Source organism: Hyla sarda, chromosome 7 (assembly GCF_029499605.1).
Source record: "Hyla sarda isolate aHylSar1 chromosome 7, aHylSar1.hap1, whole genome shotgun sequence".
Lineage (NCBI taxonomy): Eukaryota > Metazoa > Chordata > Amphibia > Anura > Hylidae > Hyla > Hyla sarda.
In genome coordinates, this window is record NC_079195.1 from 110,911,679 (window position 1) to 110,935,009 (window position 23,331).

The following is a 23,331-nucleotide window of genomic DNA, read 5'->3' on the forward strand; positions in this document are numbered from 1 at the left end:
TGTAGTTATGATTTTTTCCAGAAGTCCGACAAAATCAAACCTATATAAGTAGGGTATCATTTTAATCGTATGGACCTACAGAATACATATCAGGTGTCATTTTTACCGAAAAATGTACTACGTAGAAACGGAAGCCCCCAAAAGTTACAAAACAGCGTTTTTTTTTCAATTTTGTCGCACAATGATTTTTTTTCCCGCTTCACCATAGATTTTTGGGCAAAATGACTGACGTCATTACAAAGTAGAATTGGTGGCGCAAAAAATAAGCCAACATATGGATTTTTAGGTGTAAATTTGAAAGAGTTATGATTTTTTAAAGGCAAGGAGCAAAAAACGAAAATGCAAAAACGGAAAAACCTCCGGTCCTTAAGGGGTTAAGGCACACACCCGTATCCTGTTCGTAAGGTGCCAAAAGAGTTGTGGTGAACCAGGAGAGTTGTGGTGTCTGGGGTGTTGCGGTCATGTGAGTGCAGGGTCTGGTGGTATTAACCCTTAGATGTCGTGACGCCAGGGGGTGGTTTCCGCAGTGTTAATGGTCCTACCGCCAACTGTCCCTGAAACGGCAGGGAAAATAACGTAATGTCCACAGCAGACTTTATGAATAAACTGAAGAACTTTACCTGAAGATTTTTTGCAACAGTCTTTATAGATAACAGTCTCTTAAGAGGCAACTGGAATGCAGCTTCCTCACAGGTTTTGCTGGGACTTTGAAGTAAGGAGCTTTGATTCAGGCCACTGTGCTACTAATTATAATATTTTAGCTGGTAGTAGTCACACAGGATTTGGTAGATTGAGTTTTGTAACTCATGGTTTAGTGGCTGCCAGTTCTTAGGCTTTGGGCCTAGATGAATTGAGATTTCTGCTGAGATGTCTGCTTTAGTGTCCAGGTCTCAAGAGAGTAAGAGAGAGAATTTAGTGACTACAGCCCTTTATATAATAAGGGGCTGGACTAAGCTCATTGGTCAGCAAACCTGTAAGTCCTGAACCCAGTGAACTCTGGGTACATCACATGACACTAGAAGATCCTTGAACAATAGTACATTACAACTGTACATCACGTGACCCGGGAAAGGTCCTATACATATATATTTCCTATACATTAATATTATCTTTATATATTAAACAATATACAACTTATATGAGGCCACCAGGGGTAAGCCCTGCAGGAGAGCCCTATGGGAATGAAGGGACTCTGGCTGAGGGGACTTTAGACAGGGACAGGACCAGGTCCTGTACCGGGACACCACACATGGCGTGGTGTGATGTCACAAGGAGGCGTGGCATTACGTCACATGTCCAGTCCCGGAAACCCTGAGGTTTCTGAAACTGGAGACCCAGCCCCGCATAGAATGCCCCCCGCTATCAGACATCTTATCCCCTATCCTTTGCATAGGGGATAAGATGTTTTTGCCCAGAATACCCCTTTAATTTTGGATGAACATCTCCTTTAACTCTACCCTTACTAAAACCTTCAATTGAACTGAGCATCTGTTTTTTTTTTTTTTTTTTTTATAAAATTCTATTGCGGTTTGTAGTTTGCTTAATATTTTACCACAGGAATCTGTAGTAAATCATTTGCTCATCCTGTTAACACAAATTACAAAAGTTTTGGCTTCTTTTTATAGAGAGCAATACAAATTGGATCTTCGGCATTGCTGGGTGTATACCTGAGACATTGTTAATACCAGAGAAATATGATCTGGAAGCACTACACAAAGAAAATCAAATATTGACTGAATGTAGACATTGTAACATTTTAGTGAATCTCCAGTGTTTTCTTTGGCTCCGAAGACAAGACATGCCCTGCCAGGCTGATAAAATGGTTACTGGAGCTGGGAAGACTGATCGCCAAGTTGTAAAGTAGCTGAGTCTGTAGCTTGTTGGCTTTCATTGTGTTTGCTTTTATTAAATCATGCATTATAAAGTGTATCTGTCATGAGATAGGAGATTTATATATATCTCCTATCTCATCACAGATACACTTTATTATTTAAGTTTTCAACATATGTTCCTCCTGCCGAGTTATAATTTCTAAAAGTTCCATTGGCTATACTGCCTCTGGTCAATGATCTGTAGAAGAAAGTTTGATCACTGGTTTCCTTGCTTAATGTCTACCTGTGGTTTTAAAAGAATTTAAAAAACCTGCATGGTTTGGTTACTGTAACCCTTCAGAATCGGAACAGTTGAATTTTTGTTCTCTCACTGCTGTCATTAAAGGGGTTGTGCGCTGCCCTGCAGTTCGGAGCTCCGCTCACAGCGTCCGGAAGTTCATTACTCCGAACGCTATGTGCGGGCTTTCGTGTTCGCAGCCGCCGGGGGTGATGTCACGCCCGACCCCTTCGTGACCCCTTCCCATAGACTTTGGTAGAGGGGGCGGGCGTGACGTCACGAAGGGGCCGGGTGTGACATCACGCCCGGCGGCCGCGAACACGGAAGCCCACACACAGCGTTCGGAGTAATGAACTTCCGGATGCTGTGAGCGGAGCTCCGAACTGCAGGGCAGCGCACAACCCCTTTAAGTCCTTGACAGTCTACTGAATGGCTCAGAGCTATTTCTCATTCTCTCCATATCAGGGGTGGGACAAGAGATAGGCTGTTTGGCAGTGGTACACACAGGCACTTCCTCCCTTACTTGTCTGGCCTACATTCTGAAATGTCATGATATAGTGGTGGTGAAAATGCACTGAAAAGGCTGCAGGGTACGGGGGAGGATTTACATAGTACAGTGCAATAGCTAGCATGTGGGGAGAAAGGCGCTACCTGAGCAGAACAGAATGGGTTAACTTAGAGCTAAACTATTGCTGCTGAGATGGGAGGGAAGCCTTATTTTACCTTTCATGGACAGTGTGTATTCTCTTGAGGTTAAAGAAAGCCTTAGCTTGCAGGTACACAGCCCTTGGTCACTCTCCTTCCCCCTTTCCTTCACATAGCACAAGCTAAGCCTCACTGTCACTTTCTATGTTCCATCTTGCAGTCTCCGTCAATAGAGATGAATTTTCCCTAACAGGCAGTAGACAGTAGATAGCAGAGAAGTGACACACCTAGTGGCCAAGACCTTAAGGGTACGTTCACACATACAGGATTCTAAGCAGATTTGATGCGCAGGATTTGTAACTGCCGATTAGAAGCTGTGCTCAGTCATTTAGTTTACACTGAAATCTGCAGCAGAAAATCCTGCGCATCAAATCTGCGTATGTGTGAACGTACCCTAAAGCTGTTTTTCTGGACTAAGGAGTCATTGTTTATTTTTACAATGAACTGATTTACATATATGTTGTAGATCACACAGGCTATAAAATAAATGGAACTTGAAATGACAGTGACCATTTAACAAACAGTAAAAATGCTTCCTCTGAGTTTATGCCCTGGATTCTTCCTACTTTCTCATATATTGTAAGACATTCATCAAGGTCATATAGTAGTGAGCTGAAGAGGTTACAGGGAGATGAATCCTGTAAAGAGGCTGACAAAAGCATTAACCGATGCTGCAGTGTCAACCGGATAGAAGATCTGCAAGCATGGAATAGATTTTCCAGCAATTCTTATTTTCCAGCAATACCTAATACGAGTGGGAAAAGCATGTCATTATTAACATAGGAGGCCTGATCAACTTCACTAGTCAATGAGTTATTGAGAATAGAGTAAGAGATAGATGGGAAAAATAGAATCATAAAATATTTATCATATTTGACAAGTAAGGTCAAAAGCAAATATTCCAGTGTAACTGAAAAAGCCAGTGGTTTAAAAGGCACCGACAACAGGCAAACCAATGTACTGGCTCAGTAATAATCATTATAATGGTACTCTTAGCAGTACAGAGTATTCCAGCTCATCATATGGAGTGTCCTGTGAAAGCAAGTGTCATTTCACAATGTATTGGCTAATCTGAGTAACCAGGAATTGACATAGAAGGAGATTTATCATTCTTTTCAAACATATGGCTTTTATATGACAATTATTTTTTTTTACTTACTTTTGCTTATGTGCAACCTACTGTATTTTTCGCCATATAAGACGCTCCGGCATATAAGACGCACCCAATTTTAAAGGAGGAAAATCTTGAAAAAAAAGATTCTGAACCAAATACAATGTAAAGTATAGGACAGTGATCTTCAACCTGCGGACCTCCAGATGTTGCAAAACTACAACTCCCAGCATGCCTGGACAGCCGTTGGCTGTCCGGGCATGCGAGGAGTTGTAGTTTTGCAACATCTGGAGGTCCGCAGGTTGAAGACCACTGGTATAGGAGGTAGTACTCACTTGTCCCCGCCGCTCCGGACCCGTCACCGCTCGTCACCGCTGCCCTGGATGTCGCCCTTCATCGCTGTCGCTGCATCCCCGGGGTGTCCCCATCACTCCGGAATGTCTCTGCTGCCCGGTATCCTTGCTCTCCATCGCCGCCATCATGTCGCTACGCACGCCGCTCCTATTGGATGACGGGACGGTGTGCGCGACGACGTGATGAAGACGAAGGAGAGCGCCGCCATGTAAGGGATCCCGGCACGGAGCAGTTATTCGCTGATCGGACACAGAGGAGGCAGGTAAGGTCCCTCCCGGTGTACTGTAAGCTGTTCGGAATGCCGCGATTTCACCGCGGCGGTCCCGAACAGCCCGACTGAGCAGCCAGGTTAGTTTCACTTTCGCTGCAGATGCGGCGGTCAGCTTTGATCACCGCGTCTGAAGGGTTAATACAGGGCATCACCGCGATCGGTGATGTCCTGTATTAGCCGTGGGTCCCGGCCCTTGATGGCCGCAGGTACCGCCGCCATATGACATGGTGTATTTGCCGTATTAGACACACCAACTCTCCCCCCCCCAGTTTTGGGGAAGAAAAAGTGCATCTTATATGGCGAAAAAATACGGTATTTATCAATTAGTCGCACGACTTTGATAAATAAATCACATGTAAGCAAAACCCAGGAAACCCGATTACAAAAGCATTTTTTTAAAGCAGAAAAGTTTTCCCTTATGTTAATAGCCAAAGTTCTTTATCTACCCTTTATTACCAGTAGTGTTGCTAGAGAGTGACAGGGAAGGGGGGCATACCGCATCGGGTGACACCCTACCTGGCCTGCCTGGCACTACATAGCTGTACTCCAACTATCCTGCAACATCCCATCCACCCTCCTTAGAAATGTAAAAATATTTAAAAAAAAACATACTATGCCGCACCATGAATATCCGTACTCTGGAGGCTTTTTTGTTTAATTTTGAGCCCGCATTTTGTGACATTGGTGGGCGGAGTCTTGCATCGCTGCGCTGAGGCCGGAGTTTACATCAAGAAGGAAGACAGCGCAGCACCAACAGGCACATAAACAATAGTGTAGCCACAAAAAAAAAAAAAAAAAACTGCTCAGTACGTTACCCACCCCAAAGTGTGCATGAAGCTGTATTACTATGGATGTTTCTTTTTTTTAAGGAAAAATGTTAGTGCCACATATGGGTTATTTACGTAAGCTGAAAAAATTCTTACACAATTATTTTGTGCCTTATTCTATTTTAACACAACATTAATTAAAAATTCAGTGGGTACGCCAGCATGTACGTGTCCTAACATTAACAAGGTGTGCAGTGTGTATTTTCAACCTTAAAATGAATAGTTATTAGTTATATAATTCTTTTTTTCTATAATTAACATTAATGTAGTAGCATACAGTATATGCATATGGCACCGCTATCTGCCAGGGGTAAAATATGCCTCGACATACGCAGAAGAAATCAGAGGGTAGCTACGGATTTCTGCTTTGTATTATGACTCATATGACCATGTGCCTTTTTGACAAATGAGAGATGCACTACAATGTAGCTGTACAATGGGGGTACTGCTGGGTGGTAGGCTGTATTAGTAAAATACCTCAAAGGGGTTGTCCTTGATTAGAAAAACGCTGCTCTTTTTTTTTTTCAAAAACAGCACCACTCCTGTCCACAGGTCGTGTCTGGTATTGCAGCTTAGCTCATTTAAAGTGAATATGACTGAGCTGCAGTACTACACGCGACCTGTGGACAGAAGTGGTGCTGTTTGTGCAAAAAAAGAAGTATTTTTCTAATAATGGGCAACCCCTTTAAAGTGGTTTTCACCCTGTAATCTACTTCATTTTTTGCAACACTCCAACAAGTAAACAAGCTGTCCTTTGAAGGAAATAAGATACTTTTAATAGATAGATATGCCAGATCTCCACTTCACTGGTTAACAGACGGTGGTCCTGAGTAATGAACCCCCTTTATAAAAGGGAATCTGTCATCAGTTTCACCTGCACTAACCAGTTGGTAGAGGCTTGTAGTGCGGATGAGCCACATCAAAATCCCAATCCCAAGTAATCCCAGTGTGGCCGGAGTCTTCATAGTAACGCCTCCTGCAGAGTGGAGCTCCATTCTGCAGCAGAGGAGGCTCAGCACAGGAGAGGAAGTGTAACTATGAAAATGCTGACTGGATGCCAACGTGCACCATCTTATGGAACACCCCACGGGCACCAAGCTCTACGTTTGCTTATGCCGAATACCGGGAATTACTGAAGAATAGGGACAGAGCGAGGAACGGTAGTTTTCTCCTCATTGTCACCCACACTACGAGCCTCCACCTACAGATTAGGGCAGGTGATCCTGAGAACAGATTCCCCTTCATTTAGAATACTATAAGAGGGTATATAGAAAAGGATTCTAAGCCAGACAACTGGTAAAGATAACTGTAAAGATCTGTTCTGTTTCTCTTTTCAGTTGGATATGGGCATCCCAGCTATGACAAAATGCTGTAACCAGCTGGATATCTGTTATGACACTTGTGGGGCAAATAAATACCGCTGTGATGCAAAGTTCCGCTGGTGTCTGCACTCCATCTGCTCTGACTTGAAGAAAAGTCTGGGGTTTGTCTCTAAAGTTGAAGGTAAGTGGGACCTTATGTATAAGTATTTCCAAACTGTATATTTTTAACCATTCATGGACCATTCATAACTTTATCCCTTTTCCACCCTGTGTCCTACTATGCCATCATGGTAAGCAGATGCTTTTTGTGAACTGGTGTTCTAGTACAGGGGTTTCCAAACCTTTAAGTATGAGGCCCACGTCATATATTTTATACATTTTTGAGGGATAAAGAAAGAAAAAAAAGTTTTCGAAATTAATACGATTAAAGCTGTATATTACTAGAAGTTTTGTGATATTAAAAATGACAGAAAATATTTAATGAGTCTGTGCCCCAGAGACCAATATTTCATTGTCACCAAAAAAAAAAAGCATGTTTCCCATCCAGTGCCCCTCCCCTCAGAATGTCCCCTATTCATCCAGTGCTCCACCTCAGCATGTTCCCCATCCATCCATCCACTTCAGATTAGCATGTTTTCCATTCACCAGCCCCTCTCGATTAGCATGTCCCCATTCATACTGGGCACCCCTCAGCATGTCCCTCATCTATCAGCATGCCCCTCATACATCCAATGCCCCCTCAGCATGTCCCCCAGTATGTCCTTTTTCACTCATGCAGCCCGTCTTCTTACTTGTATTGGGCCGCAGCTCGAGTGAAGCTGGGGGGAGAACGCCGCTTCCGGGTGTACGGAACGCGGCCCTCCCCACCAGACCTAGAAAAAGGAGTTAGACTACGAGGATAAGTTCATGAATATTCATGAGCCGGGCGGCCTCTCCGCCCAGCTAGAATGACGTATAGCCGAGTCCGAGATGAAAACACCTCCCACTGAGTCCCAAGCCAGGAAATAACAGAAAACTAAAAATAAAGATATCTGAAGAAGCGCTGAACCATTTTTAACCTGGTAAGAAGCGTTTTAATCAGGATCACCCGCACTACAAGCCTGTGTAACAGGTTTAGTGCGGGTGATTCTGATGACAGATTTCCTTTAAATATTCAAAAAAATGTAAACAACCACATTACAAAAGGTTTTTAATTTTCTTCAGTAACAACATATAACATGCCCATTTAAAGCTAACATTTAAAGATATTTGGAAAAACATATTATTCTATGCTATTTAGGTGTTCTTGAGTTGAGATTTATATTTTTCAATGGATACCTAAATAAAACGGAGTAACTTTGTAAATATACAGTCATGGCCATAAATGTTGGCACCCCTAAAATGTTTCTAGATAATAAAGTATTTCTCACAGAAATAGATTGCAGTGACACATGTTTTGCTATACACATGTTTATTCCCTTTGTGTGTATTGGAACTAAATGAAAAAGGGAGGGAAAAAACAAATTGGACATAATGTCACACCAAACTCCAAAAATGGGCTGGACAAAATTATTGGCACCCTTAACTTAATATTTCGTTGCACACCCTTTGGAAAAAAAATAACTGAAATCAGTCGCTTCCTTTAACCATCAATAAGCTTCTTACACCTCTCAGCCGGAATGTTGGACCACTCTTCCTTTGCAAACTGCTCCAGGTCTCTCTTATTGGAAGGCGTCTTTTCCCAAAAACAATTTTAAGATCTCTCCACAGGTGATCAATGGGTTTTAGATCTGGACTCATTGCTGCCACTTCAGAACTCTCCAGCGCTTTGTTGCCATCCATTTCTGGGTGCTTTTTGGGGTCATTGTCCTACTGGAAGACCCAAGATCTCGGACTCAAACCCAACTTTCTGACACTGGGCTGTACAGTGTGACCCAAAATCCATTAGTAATCCTCAGATTTCATGTTGCCTTGCACACATTCAAGGCACCCAGTGCCAGAGGCAGCAAATCAACCCCAAAACATCATTGAACCTCCACCGTATTTCACTGTAGGTACTGTGTTCTTTTCTTTGTAAGCCTCATTCCATTTTCGGTAAACAGTAGAATGATGTGCTTTACCAAAAAGCTCTATCTTGGTCTCATCTGTCACCAAGATGTTTTCCCAGAAGGATTTTGGCTTACTCAAGTTCATTTTGGCAAAATGTAGTCTTGCTTTTTTATGTCTCAGTGCTAGCAGTGAGGTCCTCCTGGGTCTCCTGCCATAGCGTTTCATTTCATTTAAATGTCGACGGATAGTTTGCGCTGGCACTGATGCTCCCTGAGTCTGCAGAACAGCTTGAATATCTTTGGAAATTGTTTGGGGCTGCTTATCCACAATCCGGACTATACTGTGTTGACACCATTCATCAATTTTTCTCTTCAGACCATGCCCAGGGAGATTAGCTACAGTGCCATGGGTTGCAAGCTTCTTGATAATGTTGCGCACTGTGGACAAAGGCAAATCTAGATCTCTGGATATGGACTTGTAACCTTGAAATTGTTGATATTTTCCCCCAATTTTGGTTCTCAAGTCCTCAGACAGTTCTCTTCTCCTCTTTCTGTTGTCCATGCTTAGTGTGGCACACACAGACACACAATGCAAAGACTAAGTGAACTTCTCTCCTTTTTATCTGCTTTCAGGTGTGATTTTTATATTGCCTGCACCTGTTACTTGCCCCAGGTGAATTTAAAGGAGCATCACATGCTTGAAACGATTTTATTTTCCCACAATTTCGAAAGGGTGCCAATAATTTTGCCCAGCCAATTTTTGGAGGGAGTTTTCCCTCCCTTTTTTTTGGTTTAGTTCCAATACACACAAAGGGAATAAACATGTATATAGCAAAACATGTGTTACTGCAATCCTTTTCTGTAAGAAATACTTCATTTTCTTGAAAAATTTCAGGGGTGCCAACATTTACGGCCATGACTATATAGCTTTTCTGTTCTTATGCTCTTGGCTGTGATCCAGGCTACAACACATGATCCCAGGGACCATTTAATGTATTTGCAAAAACTATTCAAGCTGGATATAATAACTGACTAATAGTATGTATCTATGATTTGTGCTTTGTTTCCTTGCAGCCTGTGAGTCAGTGGCTGACACGGTATTTAACACTGTCTGGACCTTGGGATGTAAACCTTTCATGAACAGTCAAAGATCCTCCTGCATCTGCAATGAGGAGGAAAAAGATGAACTGTAAGAACAATAGAGGCTTCAAGCAAACATCATAGAGGATTGCTGTAGTGCATAGCTTGGTGGACAATGTAGGGACCCTACAATGGTGTGCGATTATCTCCTGGCTGATTTGTAGGTTAAGTTTCATTAGGCCATCTGGATTTTATAACTGCAAATGTGAGACCCTGAAAGCCCGTCATTTCAGGAATGGATTTGGGAGTTGCCATTCTTCTTTCATGTCCAGACACACATTTATCTAATTTCCTTCAGAGAAAACCTTTATTTATTGTGACATTCAGTGTTTGTTATCCCATGGAACTAGACAGAACAACCTTTTGTATACAACTCGCAGTAACCACTCAGCCAGAGACATGATAGTCAACAATTCCCATTGGCTGTAATCAGGTTTATGGCCTTAGTTAATTAACATAAGTAGAGAAGGTCCGGAATAGATCACATTTTGCCATGAAGATCAATTTTATTTCTTATATTGTACAGCAGAAAAGCTCTCTGAAAAGTTGTGTGTGTATGGCGGTCTGTGGTGTATACCAGCTAGGGCTTATGGAATGGAGATTTTTCTATTTTCCTACTAATTAAAGGGGTACTCCGCTGCCCTTCTTCGGAAGCTCCGTTCCCCAGCATCCGGAAGTTTCTTGTTCCGAACACTGCGTGAGGGCTTCCGTGTTCAGGGCCGCCCCTCGTGATATCACACCCGCCCCCTCGTGACGTCACGCCCGCCCCCTCAACGAAAGTCTATGGGAAGGGGGCGCGACGGCCGTCTCGCCCCCTTCCCATAGACTTTCGTTGAGGGGGCGGGCGTGACGTCATGAGGGGCGGCCCTGAACACGGAAGCCCTCACGCAGCGTTCGGAACAAGAAACTCCCGGACGCTGGGGAGCGCCCGGAACAAGTTCCGTAACAAGAGACTTCCGGATGCTGGGGAGCGGAGCTTCTGAAGCAGGGCAGCGGAGTACCCCAAATTAATCCGCCCTAGAGTCATAAAATCTCTCTCATACCACAGCAAGACTGTATACATGGTTTTCTTATCTGTTCACATTTGCTCAAGAGGTAGCATAACCATGTTTCCTATTTTATATTTCTATACCAGTATACAAGAAAGTTTAATCCCATTTCGATGCACCTGACTCTCAATAAAGAAAGATTTGATTAAAGAGAAGAATTGTTATTTTTAGGTGTTGCTTTGTGCGCACAAAAAGTCGCACGTGTGCCTAAGCATTCTCTTGTGCGACTTTTGTGGGTAAGCAAAAAGTTACAACAGCCTTACCATAGCAAGTTTCAGTTTTCACTTTGCAGTGGTCCTGAATTTAGGATGTGCAAAAGTGTCATGTAGGCAAAAAAAAAAAGTTGCAAGCCCCCTTCAAAAAGTTGCAAGTCTGCTCCAGGTCTGACCTGGAATACAAAACTCCCGTACGTGAGCAAATTAAAAAAAAGTTGCAAAAAAATTGTCTCACAAAAGTCTCAGCTGCCACTTTTTTGTTTTGCTTATGTGCTCCATATTTATCAACCCCCTGTGATAGTATGATAAATATGTAGCACATAGGCAAAAGTAAAGCAAAAAAATAAAAAATGCCTTCAGAACTTGCTTACCAAAGCAACAATGCTAAACGTCCTCCATAGTTTAAAGGAAATCTAGAGAGAGGAAGGAAGGCGCCTCATGTGCGGGATCAGCAGATCTTGTTAGTGGGGGTGGGGGACGGTGATTCCCAAGCCGCTTCCCAAAGTTGGTTGTGCGCCCACACACAACAAGGTAAAATGCAGAAGAAATATAAAACAAGGTCCACTGCAGCCCTCCTGGGTAGAAGTAAAAAAAAAAACGAATGACCATGGATTCAGGAGTTCGTCCGGCGCAGAAAGGAACCATCAGGAAGCCAAGTAAAATCAATGGATTTATTAAATGCAACGCGTTTCGCTGCGCATGCGCAGCTTCATCAGGTATGTTGAATGCCTGATGAAGCTGCGCATGCGCAGTGAAACGCGTTGCATTTAATAAATCCATTGATTTTACTTGGCTTCCTGATGGTTCCTTTCTGCACCGGACGAACTCCTGAATCCATGGTCATTCGTTTTTGACCATAGTTTAAAGGGGTACTCTGGTGGGAAAAATGTTTTTTTAAATCAACTGGTGCCAGAAAGTTAAACAGATTTGTAAATGACTTCTCTTAAAAAATGTTAATCCTTCCAGTACTTTTTAGCTGGAAGGAAATTCTTTTCTTTTTTGGAACACCGTGCTCTCTGCTGACATCTCTGTCCATTTTAGGAACTGTCCAGAGCAGTATATGTTTGCTATGGGGATTTTCTCCTACTCTGGACAGTTCTTAAAATTGCCAGAAATATCAGCAGAGAGCACTGTACTACAGAGGAAATTATTTTCTTTTTGGAACATTCAGCAGTTATTAAGAACTGGAAGGATTAAGATTTTTTAATGGAAGTAATTTACAAATCTGTTTAACTTTCTGGCACCAGTTGATTTAAAAAAAAAAAAGTTTTCCACCGGAGTACCCCTTAACGACGCAGGGCGTAAATGTACGTCCTGGTGCGATGGTACTTAACACACCTGGACGTACATTTACATCCTATACATCACCGCACGCATCAGAGCGATGCTCAAGTCATGCGCAGCAGGTCCCGGCTGCTGATAGCAGCCAGGGACCCAACGGTAATGGCCGACATCCGCGATCGCACGGATGTCCGCCATTAACCCCTCAGATGCAAATAAAAACAAAACCCATATTCTCCTACCTCACTCTCTTGGTGGTTACCCCCACTTATTACTCCTCTTCTTATTTCTAAGACAATGACGACCTGCTCAGCCAATAACTGCCTGCAGTGGTGTCCTTAGGCCGTGATTGGCTGAGTGGGCAGTCACTGCTCAGAAGTAGGAAGAAGAGTGTGGAGTTGAAAGATGTCACAGGGGGGAGCCCTAAGGAGTGAGGTAGGTGAGTACATGTTTTTTTATTTTTACATTGTGCCCAGCAACATAAAAAAATTTAAGCATTCAGTATACTCATTTAAAGGAATAGTCGTATGAAGATAAACTTTATTTGCAGATGGAAGCTGTGATTGCTGGGTAGAATTGTCATCAGCTATAAATTTCTTTTGCAAAGCTCAACTAACACATGGATGACAAGTTCACCAGAGTGAGAACCTCTGAGAAGTGTTAGCATCTCCCTGCTATGGCACATAAAGGGGGCGACCCTAACAGGAGACCCCACTCTGTGATATTAACATGTCAGGTATTGTCTTTGCGAGACCAGTTCTTTAAAAAAACATACCATGGGTACAATTTCCTTTCTTTTTTTTTCATTTATTTTTATAATATTTCATGTTATTTACAATCCGAGATTTGTGAGTTACAAAAGCCTTTTACTGAAAAGATCATAATATGATGTAAGAATTCAATCCCACTGCTATTTTTCTTGGAATCTCATCATATATTACACTTGTAGGTTGACCCCTCATAGATGTACCTACAGCAGTGGTCGTGCCATTGATATTGAAGTTGTTACTAAGATCTCTGTATGTGCCTGAAAACATAACGGGACATCAGCAGGAGGAAATTGGTCCAGGACAATATCAAAAACCAACAACTAGGGCTGCCCCTATCTGATAACAGAGGTTTTGAATACTAGGTCACAGTGCCTTTGTTATGACATATTACCCAAGCAGAAGTAAACTATCTAGTGCATATGGCTGATTTCTAATAACTTGTCAAAATTTTGGCTGTTTTTTTTTTAACGCTACCAACAAAATAGAACCAGATCATGTAAAATGACTTTTATTAACACATATGCAAAAAAATACATACAATAAAAATAATAAAAAAGAGGATAAAATAAGGCACTACAATAGCAGTCACAGAAGATGGGAGCAGGCAAGTGGTGTAGCCCTACATGGAGTACAGGGAATAACTGGTGTACCATAGAAAGTACAAATGTAAACATGGAAGAGGTCACTGGATATTATTGAAAAATGTCTATAAACATATGGGTAACAAATAATGTAACAGTGACACAAAGAATGTCCTAAATGGGAAAGAATACAATAAACAGAGAGTAGCCAAGGGAGAAATGAATGAGACACCATAAAGTCCTCCTGCCATGCAGCCACACACCTACCTCCTCCTACCCCAACGTACGTTTCGCCTGTGCCACGCCCCGACGAAGCACAGGCGAAACGTACGTTGGGGTAGGAGGAGGTAGGTGTGTGGCTGCATGGCAGGAGGACTTTATGGTGTCTCATTCATTTCTCCCTTGGCTACTCTCTGTTTATTGTACTCTTTCCCATTTAGGACATTCTTTGTGTCACTGTTACATTATTTGTTACCCATATGTTTATAGACATTTTTCAATAATATCCAGTGACCTCTTCCATGTTTACATTTGTACTTTCTATGGTACACCAGTTATTCCCTGTACTCCATGTAGGGCTACACCACTTGCCTGCTCCCATCTTCTGTGACTGCTATTGTAGTGCCTTATTTTATCCTCTTTTTTATCATTTTTATTGTATGTATTTTTTGCATATGTGTTAATAAAAGTCATTTTACATGATCTGGTTCTATTTTGTTGGTAGCGTTATGTTATAGCGGACCAGACGTGGTTTCTTTACTTAGTTGCTGTGTATGTATGAATTGTGGTTTTTTTTAACCAGTTGTGGGGCTGTAGTTTGACAAATACTGCTTCTTATTCATTCTGACATTTATGTAAGCACAATTGTAAATGTCTGTATAGGTCTAGCAGAAGTGTGCCATAGGTTAGGGTGCATTCACACCACATTTTTTTTGTTACAGCCACCGGATACAGCTGGGAAATGTGAAAACCGGGCACTCCACTATCCCCGCCAGACCCGTCCCGCATCTCAATAATTTTCTAACTGGACTGAAAGCGATTATATGCTACGGTTTTTAGTCTGGCCAGAAAAAACGTATACAGGGCAAAAATGACCCGACCAGAGTCACTATCTGACTCGGCTCATTCAAATGAATGAGATGCGGGCCTGATCCAGATGGGATACAGGAACACCCGGTTTTCCCATTTCCCAGCCAGATCCGGTCACTGTAACAACAAAACGTGGTGTGAATGCAGCCTTATACAGATTTTCTATGAACAGAATTCCAGCTCTTCGGAGGAAATGAACTCCCAACAATCCAATGTTACAGCACAGGATAGCAGTGCTACTGCCCTCCCTTTAGGAGGAAAACCCATAGAGGCAACGGAGAAAGGAAAGGTCAGAGAAGTTCTGTAAAGTGAAAAACCGTGTCATGGCACCAATAAGCACCCTCCTTACATAGTCAACTTGTCTAATGTGACTGTCTCAGAAGTAGTGCTTCCTAACTTATCCAAAGGGTTAAATCTCATAATAATTGAGCCTATCAAAATAGATCAGTTGAAAATAAATCTGTTCTTTGATATTAGACTATTTAAAATTAACATAGATTTATTTTTCTAACAGCATTTAAACTCCAGCTGTAGGAAAATAGGGTAAGATACTCTGTCCTGTAGGCGCTCTGGGGTTTAGAAATTTACCAGCGAGGAGAATGAGTGCTCGTGTATTTTGGCAGCCATGATGAGCATTTTGGTGGTCCAAGTGTTGATACTTTACTGGAGGGACTAAATCAAAATTTAAGCCTCTTATTCCTCAAGGATATATATATATATATATATATATATATATATATATATATATATACACACACTCAAGTCTGTGATAAACAGCATTCTGCATTAATTTATCCTTAAATGAAAGCATTCGACTAGTTAGCAGCCAAGGATGACTTGGTTGTCTCTAAGGCTGACAAAGATGGCTCTATCGTCATATGAAACAAAGCAGACCATGACTGGGCAGTCAATAGGCAGTTCAAAAACACAAATATTTATGAACCCTCGTTATCTCCTACTTGTGATCTACTACTTGTTTGTATAGGGTTAGGTCCTTTCTTCGAATTTCAGTGGAGAAAGAACTTACTTCAAAAGGGACTGATGCCACAAAGCTCCCAAAAAGGCTAAGTTTCTACGTGTTTTTTTGTGTGTGCATTTTTCCCCCCAAAAAACGCCAAAATAGCCCCATGCGGCCAGATGTTAGCTGTAGATCAATGAGAAATCACAAAATTATTTTTCCACTTTGTGTTTTTCAGTTTGGCGGTTTTTTTTTTATCCTTTTGGCGGTTTTTCACTCTTTTTTAGCTCCTTTGCAATTTTGCAAAGTCGCAGCATGTTGAGCCTTTGGCATTTTTCCCCCCTAAAATCGTGGCTTTTTTCTCCCATAGAAGTCCATGGGAGTAAAAAAAACGCCAAGAAAAACGTCATGTGGGTCTTAACTTTGGCGTTTTTGCTTGTGTTTTTTTTATTCTTTTTTGGACTTAAGCGATCCAAAAAAGTGATGGGGTACCATTAAAAAAAAAAAAATAAATAAAGATACAGTAGTGATGGAAAAAATTGTATCTAACAAAATTTATTTTTTATAACAAAATTTTTATTATTTTTTAAAACAGGGATAAATTTATCTGTGCAGGCATGGCACTAAAAATTTAGCCGTCAGTCTGTTCCATGCTGAGAGTAGTAGTACTACCTAAAAATTAAAAAAAAAAGGAAAAAAAACGCACACACTGTATTAAAAATTCATTACAATTTTGGGAAAAAAAGGCAAAAAAAATAAAGCCAAACACAGGAAAATGCTGTGGCATTTTTTTCTGGCGCTTTTTCTCGGCCACAAAAAAAAAAACAAGTAGAAACTTAGCCTGAGATGTATACATTACCCAAGGTCCAAGTAGAGTCAAGATCCAGGTCATCCGATCATGGTGGGAATCGACTCAAGTGACTAAAGCCTTGTCAGGATATTTTGAATGGCTACTTTCACCACTACTCAAAATGATCCCTTTCTATCTCGGGGACATTGGGGATTTGATTAAAACGTTGGCTGGGTTTCACTTGCAGAGCACCTAAAAGTTTGCATCAATTGACAATGAATGCCTGTACACCCGCATCTTCTTCATTTTGGAAGCATAAACAAACGAACATTCATGACAATTATAAACCTATAGTTAACTAGTCACCTTTAAAAAGAATAAGACAATAGGAGTTTATATATAAATGAGAAAAAACGGGGGAAGCAACTAATAATATAACTAACTCGATAACAACGGTGTTACCTAAAAGTAACTATTTCTGTTAGAAATGCCCTGTCTGTGAAAACTCTGTCTAACTCAAAGCTATTTAAGACTAGGAGTTTATAAAATATATATTCCCATGCGGGATGTATTATATAGGAAAGACAAAGAGTCAGTAGTGTAGCCGAATAAAAGAACATGTCTACTTCCTCAAATCCGGCAAAGGAGTGCCACCATTCATCGTACATATGCATGAGACACACGGAGGTGATGCCCAGTGTTAAAATATGCCGGTGTACTGAAGATTTCTGTGTTTTGATATAAAATGTGATAGATGACTCAGCACATTTCAGTGCTGCACTAAGGTTGCTTTATTGGCGGACATGCGCACACCCGTCCTCTGCCATTGGTTCTTGGGGTGGGTGTGCGTGTGTCACATGACCAGCCCCACCAAGTGGAAGGGGTATTTTTAAATACCCCTTCTTCAGTGGTATTACACCACTGAGGAAGGGGTATTGAACTCTGTCTTTATACCCCGAAATGAGTTTGGTTATGATAGCTATGCAATAAAGCACTTGAAAAATTGCCATTCATGCTTTGTGCATCTCTTGAAGAAATAGAAGTGCTCCACATCACATTCCAGCAAAGAGAGAAACCTGCAAAAAACATGCAAAAACATGCCATACTATACTCAAACAATTTACCTGAACAAGAGAACGATAAGAGACTTCATATAAAGAATACAACTAGAGCGCACGCTCTATCCCGCCTGGTCAGCTGACTGCCCACCTCACACGCCACCGGGTAGCTCGCTGGAGTGAGCGGTCGCACATAGTGTGATACCACCACTGCCTCCAGCTAGAGCAGAGGAACATCGCCAGCAGACAAACGTGGAGTGGTGAGTGGCATGCTGTGCCCAAATCTTTTCATTTGCAGGCATCAAACATCGACTCCTGCCAGGAGCGCCTCATTACATAGCGGGACTTGGCCATTTGTTTTCACTTTGCAGGACTCATATTGAATGCATCATTACAATACAGCAGAGCATTGCTCCATTTACTTTCTCTATAGGACCCACAGTACATAAATATCTATCCACCATATGAGACTGTGAATATTTAGCCATTGATTGCTACATGTTTTTATTTGCAGGACATTATCTACAGCATCTGCAGAACTATATTGTTTTCATTTGCATGACTATTTGTTACAGCATTTATGGAGCACAATCAATCTCAGTAAATTATCTATATATTGTTTTAAGGCTACTATAATTATAACTGCATATCCTTCATATTTTTACAGTTTGAGTAAGACATACCTGATAATATCAGGGTATACTATTGAGAATTCATGTGTGTGCGCCAACTAGGGGTATTAAATGTTATTTAATTTTATTTTAAAGTGCACAACCGTAGGGCCCTGCGGTTTGTGCTATATTCAATTTTAAACTGTTATACATGTTGCTAAAATTTTAAATAAATCACACATACTTAAGATTGGTCCAGTGAGTCCTACATTTTTTAACCTAGCATATTGATTACTGTGAGCTGCACAAACAATCTTTCATTTTTTACATATTTTTCATACCTGTATGAGAGATTCTTTCTTCCATTGTGCTGAACAACACTTACAGGGGTACTCTGTCGCTAAGACATCTTATCCCCTATCGAAAGGATAGGGGATAAGATGCCTGATCGCAGGAGTCCCGCCGCTGGGGACCCCCATGATCTTGCACGCAGCACCCCGTTACAATCAGTCCCCAAGGCACGTTCGCTCCTGGGCTGATTACTGGCAATCACGGGGGCCGGAGCATTGTGACGTCACGGCCATGCCCCACCCCCGTGTGATGTCACACTCTGCCCCCTCAATGAAAGACTATGCGAGGGGGCGTGACAGCTGTCACGCCCCCTCCCATAGGCTTTCATTGCGGGGCGGAGCGTAATGTCACACGGGGGCGTGGCCGTGATGTCACAATGCTCTGGCCCCGTGATCGCCAGTAATCAGACCCGGAGCAAATGTGCTCCGGGGGACTGATTGTAACGGGGTGCTGCGTGCAAGATCACGGAGGTCCCCAGCAGCGGGACCTCCGCGATCAGGCATCTTATCCCCTATCCTTTGGATAGGGGATAAGAGGTCTTAGCGCCGGAGTACCCCTTTAAGAAGCCAGATGGGAGGGGATACACAGGGTGTCTAGGTCCTTGGTCAAAGGAGAGTGTTGCCTGATTGCCGCAGCTGTGCTCGGAGAACTTTGTCTTTATTCACATTGGGGGAGATTTATCAAAACCTGTCAAGAGGAAAAGTTGCTGAGTTGCCCATAGCAACCAATCAGATCGCTTCTTCCATTTGTTTAGAGGCCTTTTCAAAAATGAAAGAAGCGAGCTGATTGGTTGCTATGGGCAACTGGTCAACTTTTTCTCTTGACAGGTTTTGATAAATCTCCCCCATTGTGGATAAGTGTGCCATATATTGTAGCTCTATTTATAGGTCTAATAATGATCTTAGAAATGCATTGCTTCCAGAATAAGACACAAACACAAAAGGCTGAAACATTGTTATAATCAATAAGGTGAGATTCTACAACTTTCTGAAAGAAGATGTAAATAAAGTTTTAAGTCATGAAACATAAATAACATTTTGTGTATGGAAATGGTAATAACACAATGTTTATAAATGAAATAAATGATTACCACATGGGCTCTGAATTTGTCCAAAATAATAAAAAATAAAAATTACAGGTGTATACTCATGAGCAAAGGTTATCCCCCACATACTGGGACCCCAACTGATTGTGAGATCAGCAACGTGCGTGAAAGGCCAGTGCTCTATTCATTGGAGGACATTAGTTTTCTGTTCTTAAAATCGATGTGGGTGGCAGCAGCCAGTTCCCCAGTAATCCACTAGTTATCCCCTATACTGGGGATACTGTGTAAATGGGATATCATTTTGGACATGATAATACAGAAATCCAAAAAGGCAGTCTTAAAGTGACACTGTCATTTCATTGAAATTTTACATATCATGAAGACATGTGAGGGTCCGAAAACAGAGACAGACACCAATCTCTTGACTAAATCATCATAACTGCTTGGCTAAATACATTGCCCCTATGGGTGCTGTCTGCATTTGTTGGCTTTCAATGAAAAGCTGAGGCCGCCCAATACCTTGTCTATTGGGGATCTTTACTGAGGCCAAGTGCTTAATCGAGATGTGGAAAGAATCTCAGCCATTTGGCAGCACTAATAAGGGTCCTGAAGTGTAAAAAGTATTTACTTAGTGTAAAGTATTTACAATGGATAAAAAATGGATCAATAAAATAAGTTTTGAAGCATTTTATATACAGCACTGTGGTTCTGAATGGAAGGAAAAAACTATTCCTCCATGTCTATTACTATGGGGCCTCCAGTGAGCATGTGGCTTGACAGGTGGCTTGTTTCTTCTTCTATATTGGCTGATCTGCGCATTCGACGGCGACAGCCTTGAGCACACCGCGATCGCTCATCTGTGGCTCCACAGACCAGAACTTGGCAATGTAGGAAGACCTCCTGGATGATAGAAAACAAGAAAAGTTGTAAGTTGGTTTGTAATACACACACAAAAAAAAAACAATGTTCATCTCAAATTTGGTTAAAACCGAATGATACAACAGTAAAAAGAAAAAAATTAAAAAACTACATATTTTATTAACATTTTTTAACACAATCTAGTCTGAACATAATCTACTATATACATAGTTATCATCAGGGGCGGATTAAGAGCATCACGGGCCTGGTGCTGAAGATTTTGGTGGGCCTAAAGTTGACACAACTGGGTTGAGGCTATTTGTGGGTTTTAGTGCAATGCCATTTACTTACATTATGTGCAAACAGCATGATACACAGAGTGTGACGTAGGTAGGTATTTAATTGGGTTGTTGGCTGGCTAGATAGGTAGCGGGGTCGGTTGTAAGCTTGCTGGGTAAGTAGTTTTTTTTTATTTTAATCAGAACATTTTTATTAAACATTTTAGCATAAAACTAAAACATACAAATACAGAAAACCCCAGTCCCCGTGTCTTTCTTTCACAGTGGATCCGACACAATAGTACAGAGAATATGGCAGTGCAGCACCGAACCTCTACCCATGGGCGTGGAAAATAATTGCTGGGTAAGTAGTTAGGTAAGTAGCTAGCTAGGTAGCCATGTAGGTAGCCAGCCAGGTACGTAGATAGGAAGGCAGGTAGGTAGGTAGCTATCTATAATCCCTATCAGAGCAGTTTTTACACATTGGTGGGCCCAGTGTAAGACTTTAGACGAATAGTGGTGCAGTTGCCCATAACAACCAATCAAATCGCATCTTGCCTTTTGAGAAATGAAAGAAGCGATCTGATTGGTTGCTATGGGCAACTGCACCACTCTTCCCCTGTACAGGTAATCTGCTTATAGGCCTGTATGTTTATAATAGATGATCTATTATAACCAGGGCCAGATTAAGGCTGCCTGGAAGACGGAACACTTCATTATGTTGGTACAGTTCCCCAGATTAGGTGCAGCATAGTTCCCCACATTAGGTGCAGTACAGTTCCCCCACATTAGGTGCAGTACAGTTCCCCCACATTAGGTGCAGTACAGTTTCCCCCACATTAGGTGCAGTACAGTTCCCCCACATTAGGTGCAGTACAGTTCCCCCACATTAGGTGCAGTACAGTTCCCCCACATTAGGTGCAGTATAGTTTCCTCCACCTTAGGTACAGTATAGTTCCCCACATGAGGTGCAGTATAGTTCCCCCACAGACATACACCCTCCAGCCATATACAGTGTATGGCTGGAGGCTGTATGCCTGTTTACTGCCCAAGTGTTCCGACCACCACTCCTCCGGTCTGGGGACCCCGGTGACAGGTGTCACAGTCTACTGCTAAGGCTTATGGGCCACAGCAGTAGGTCCCGGGACCGGAGGTCAGAACACTGAAGATGACGTGCCGCTGGTGACTTACCATGCGCGAGTCCTCCTCGATACTCTGCTCCACTCTGCTTTACTCCTTTGGGCGCACGCACGGGACGTCAGTGACGTCCCTGCGTGCGCTACCTCCCGGTGGCCCCTGCATTTTTAAAGTTAACACGAGGGCCGCCGCAGAGAGGTAACCGCCGGGACATCCTTGTGTCCTGAAAAGATTTTTCGGTACACAGGGATTTCCCGAATGTGACGGGGGCCCCCTGCGGGCACGGGATATCACATGGCTGGCCCTCTTTTTCTGTAAATATAGCAGACCGTCCGTGCTGGGCTATTTTAACGTAGGGGCCTGGAGCGACAGCTTCATCCCCCCCCCCCCCCTACGTTAATCCGGCCCTGGTTATCATAGAAGAGATACAGCTTTCAAATGTTCTATTGTATACTGTAGACATACAGACGTTTATATAGTTCTTTTATATTATCCCACTAAAGAACCACATAATGCAATAAAGCAACTATTATACTCAGTAAATCATTGATTTTCTGGCTGATTCAGGATATTAATATTACAACTTAGCAGCTAAATGTATGGAGAAAATAATCACCCTAAATACTAAAAGGACACCAACAAATGTGGGCAATGAATACATGTTTCCAACAAGGATTTTAGGTTGGTTACATAAGGTGTATAACAAATACACAGACTGCACTTTACCCTGCTATGTATATGGGGGTTCAAGCATTTACTGTATTGTAAAGATGAATGGGATCCTCACAATATATAAGAAATTGTAAGAGACTGATAATTCTTTCTATTATGAAGATACAGGCTACGGTAGGAGTGACTGAAAGATATCTTCCTTGTGTATTTTATGTGTGTAACATTAATGTGAACATAGGGACATAAGAGAGGGGTCCATAGCAAAGAACAAAATGGGCTCCCTATGGCTATGTTCACACTGCGGAATTCCGTGAGTGAAATTCCGCACAGTGAACGTTAGCATCTGTGTGAATGGGTCTTCCGCGAGATCAGTTCACGCTGCAAAATTTAAGCTGAAATTGTTCCGCGCAAAGAAAGAACATGTTCATTCTTTGCGCGGAAGTCTGCAAGCACTGCATAACCATCAATGGTGATGGCGCAGTGCCGCACGGTCCTACCGCCGCCGCTGGCTGCCAGGCTGAATCACCGCTCGCTGAATTCCGCAAACGGAGATTCAGCTACAAATCCGTAGTGTGAACATACCTTATTGGTGAAAGGAAACCTAGATAATGTTTCCCTCTCCAGGCTCTTTTAATGACCTTTGGGCTTATTTGCATTGGCTTGGCATGTTGCTCACATTAGCACAGTGTTTTGCACGCCCCGTCCTCAAGTACCACCAGCAG

The 23,331-nt window shown here is 42.2% G+C and overlaps 2 protein-coding genes across 4 annotated transcripts in view; one reads left to right on the plus strand and one right to left on the minus strand.

Annotated features, from left to right (window-relative positions):
• Positions 1–10,600, plus strand: part of PLA2G12B (phospholipase A2 group XIIB) — a 50,936-nt gene extending 40,336 nt beyond the window's left edge. For both annotated transcript variants that reach the window (XM_056529610.1, XM_056529611.1), the window contains exons 3-4: positions 6,715–6,880; positions 9,801–10,600. In XM_056529610.1, the coding sequence (XP_056385585.1) occupies positions 6,715–6,880; positions 9,801–9,919 (285 nt within the window). In that variant the 3' untranslated portion in view covers positions 9,920–10,600. The remainder of the gene's footprint in view (positions 1–6,714; positions 6,881–9,800) is intronic.
• Positions 10,601–19,462: 8,862 nt separating this feature from the next.
• Positions 19,463–23,331, minus strand: part of OIT3 (oncoprotein induced transcript 3) — a 66,247-nt gene continuing 62,378 nt past the window's right edge. For both annotated transcript variants that reach the window (XM_056530452.1, XM_056530451.1), the window contains exon 9: positions 19,463–20,564. In XM_056530452.1, the coding sequence (XP_056386427.1) occupies positions 20,391–20,564 (174 nt within the window). In that variant the 3' untranslated portion in view covers positions 19,463–20,390. The remainder of the gene's footprint in view (positions 20,565–23,331) is intronic.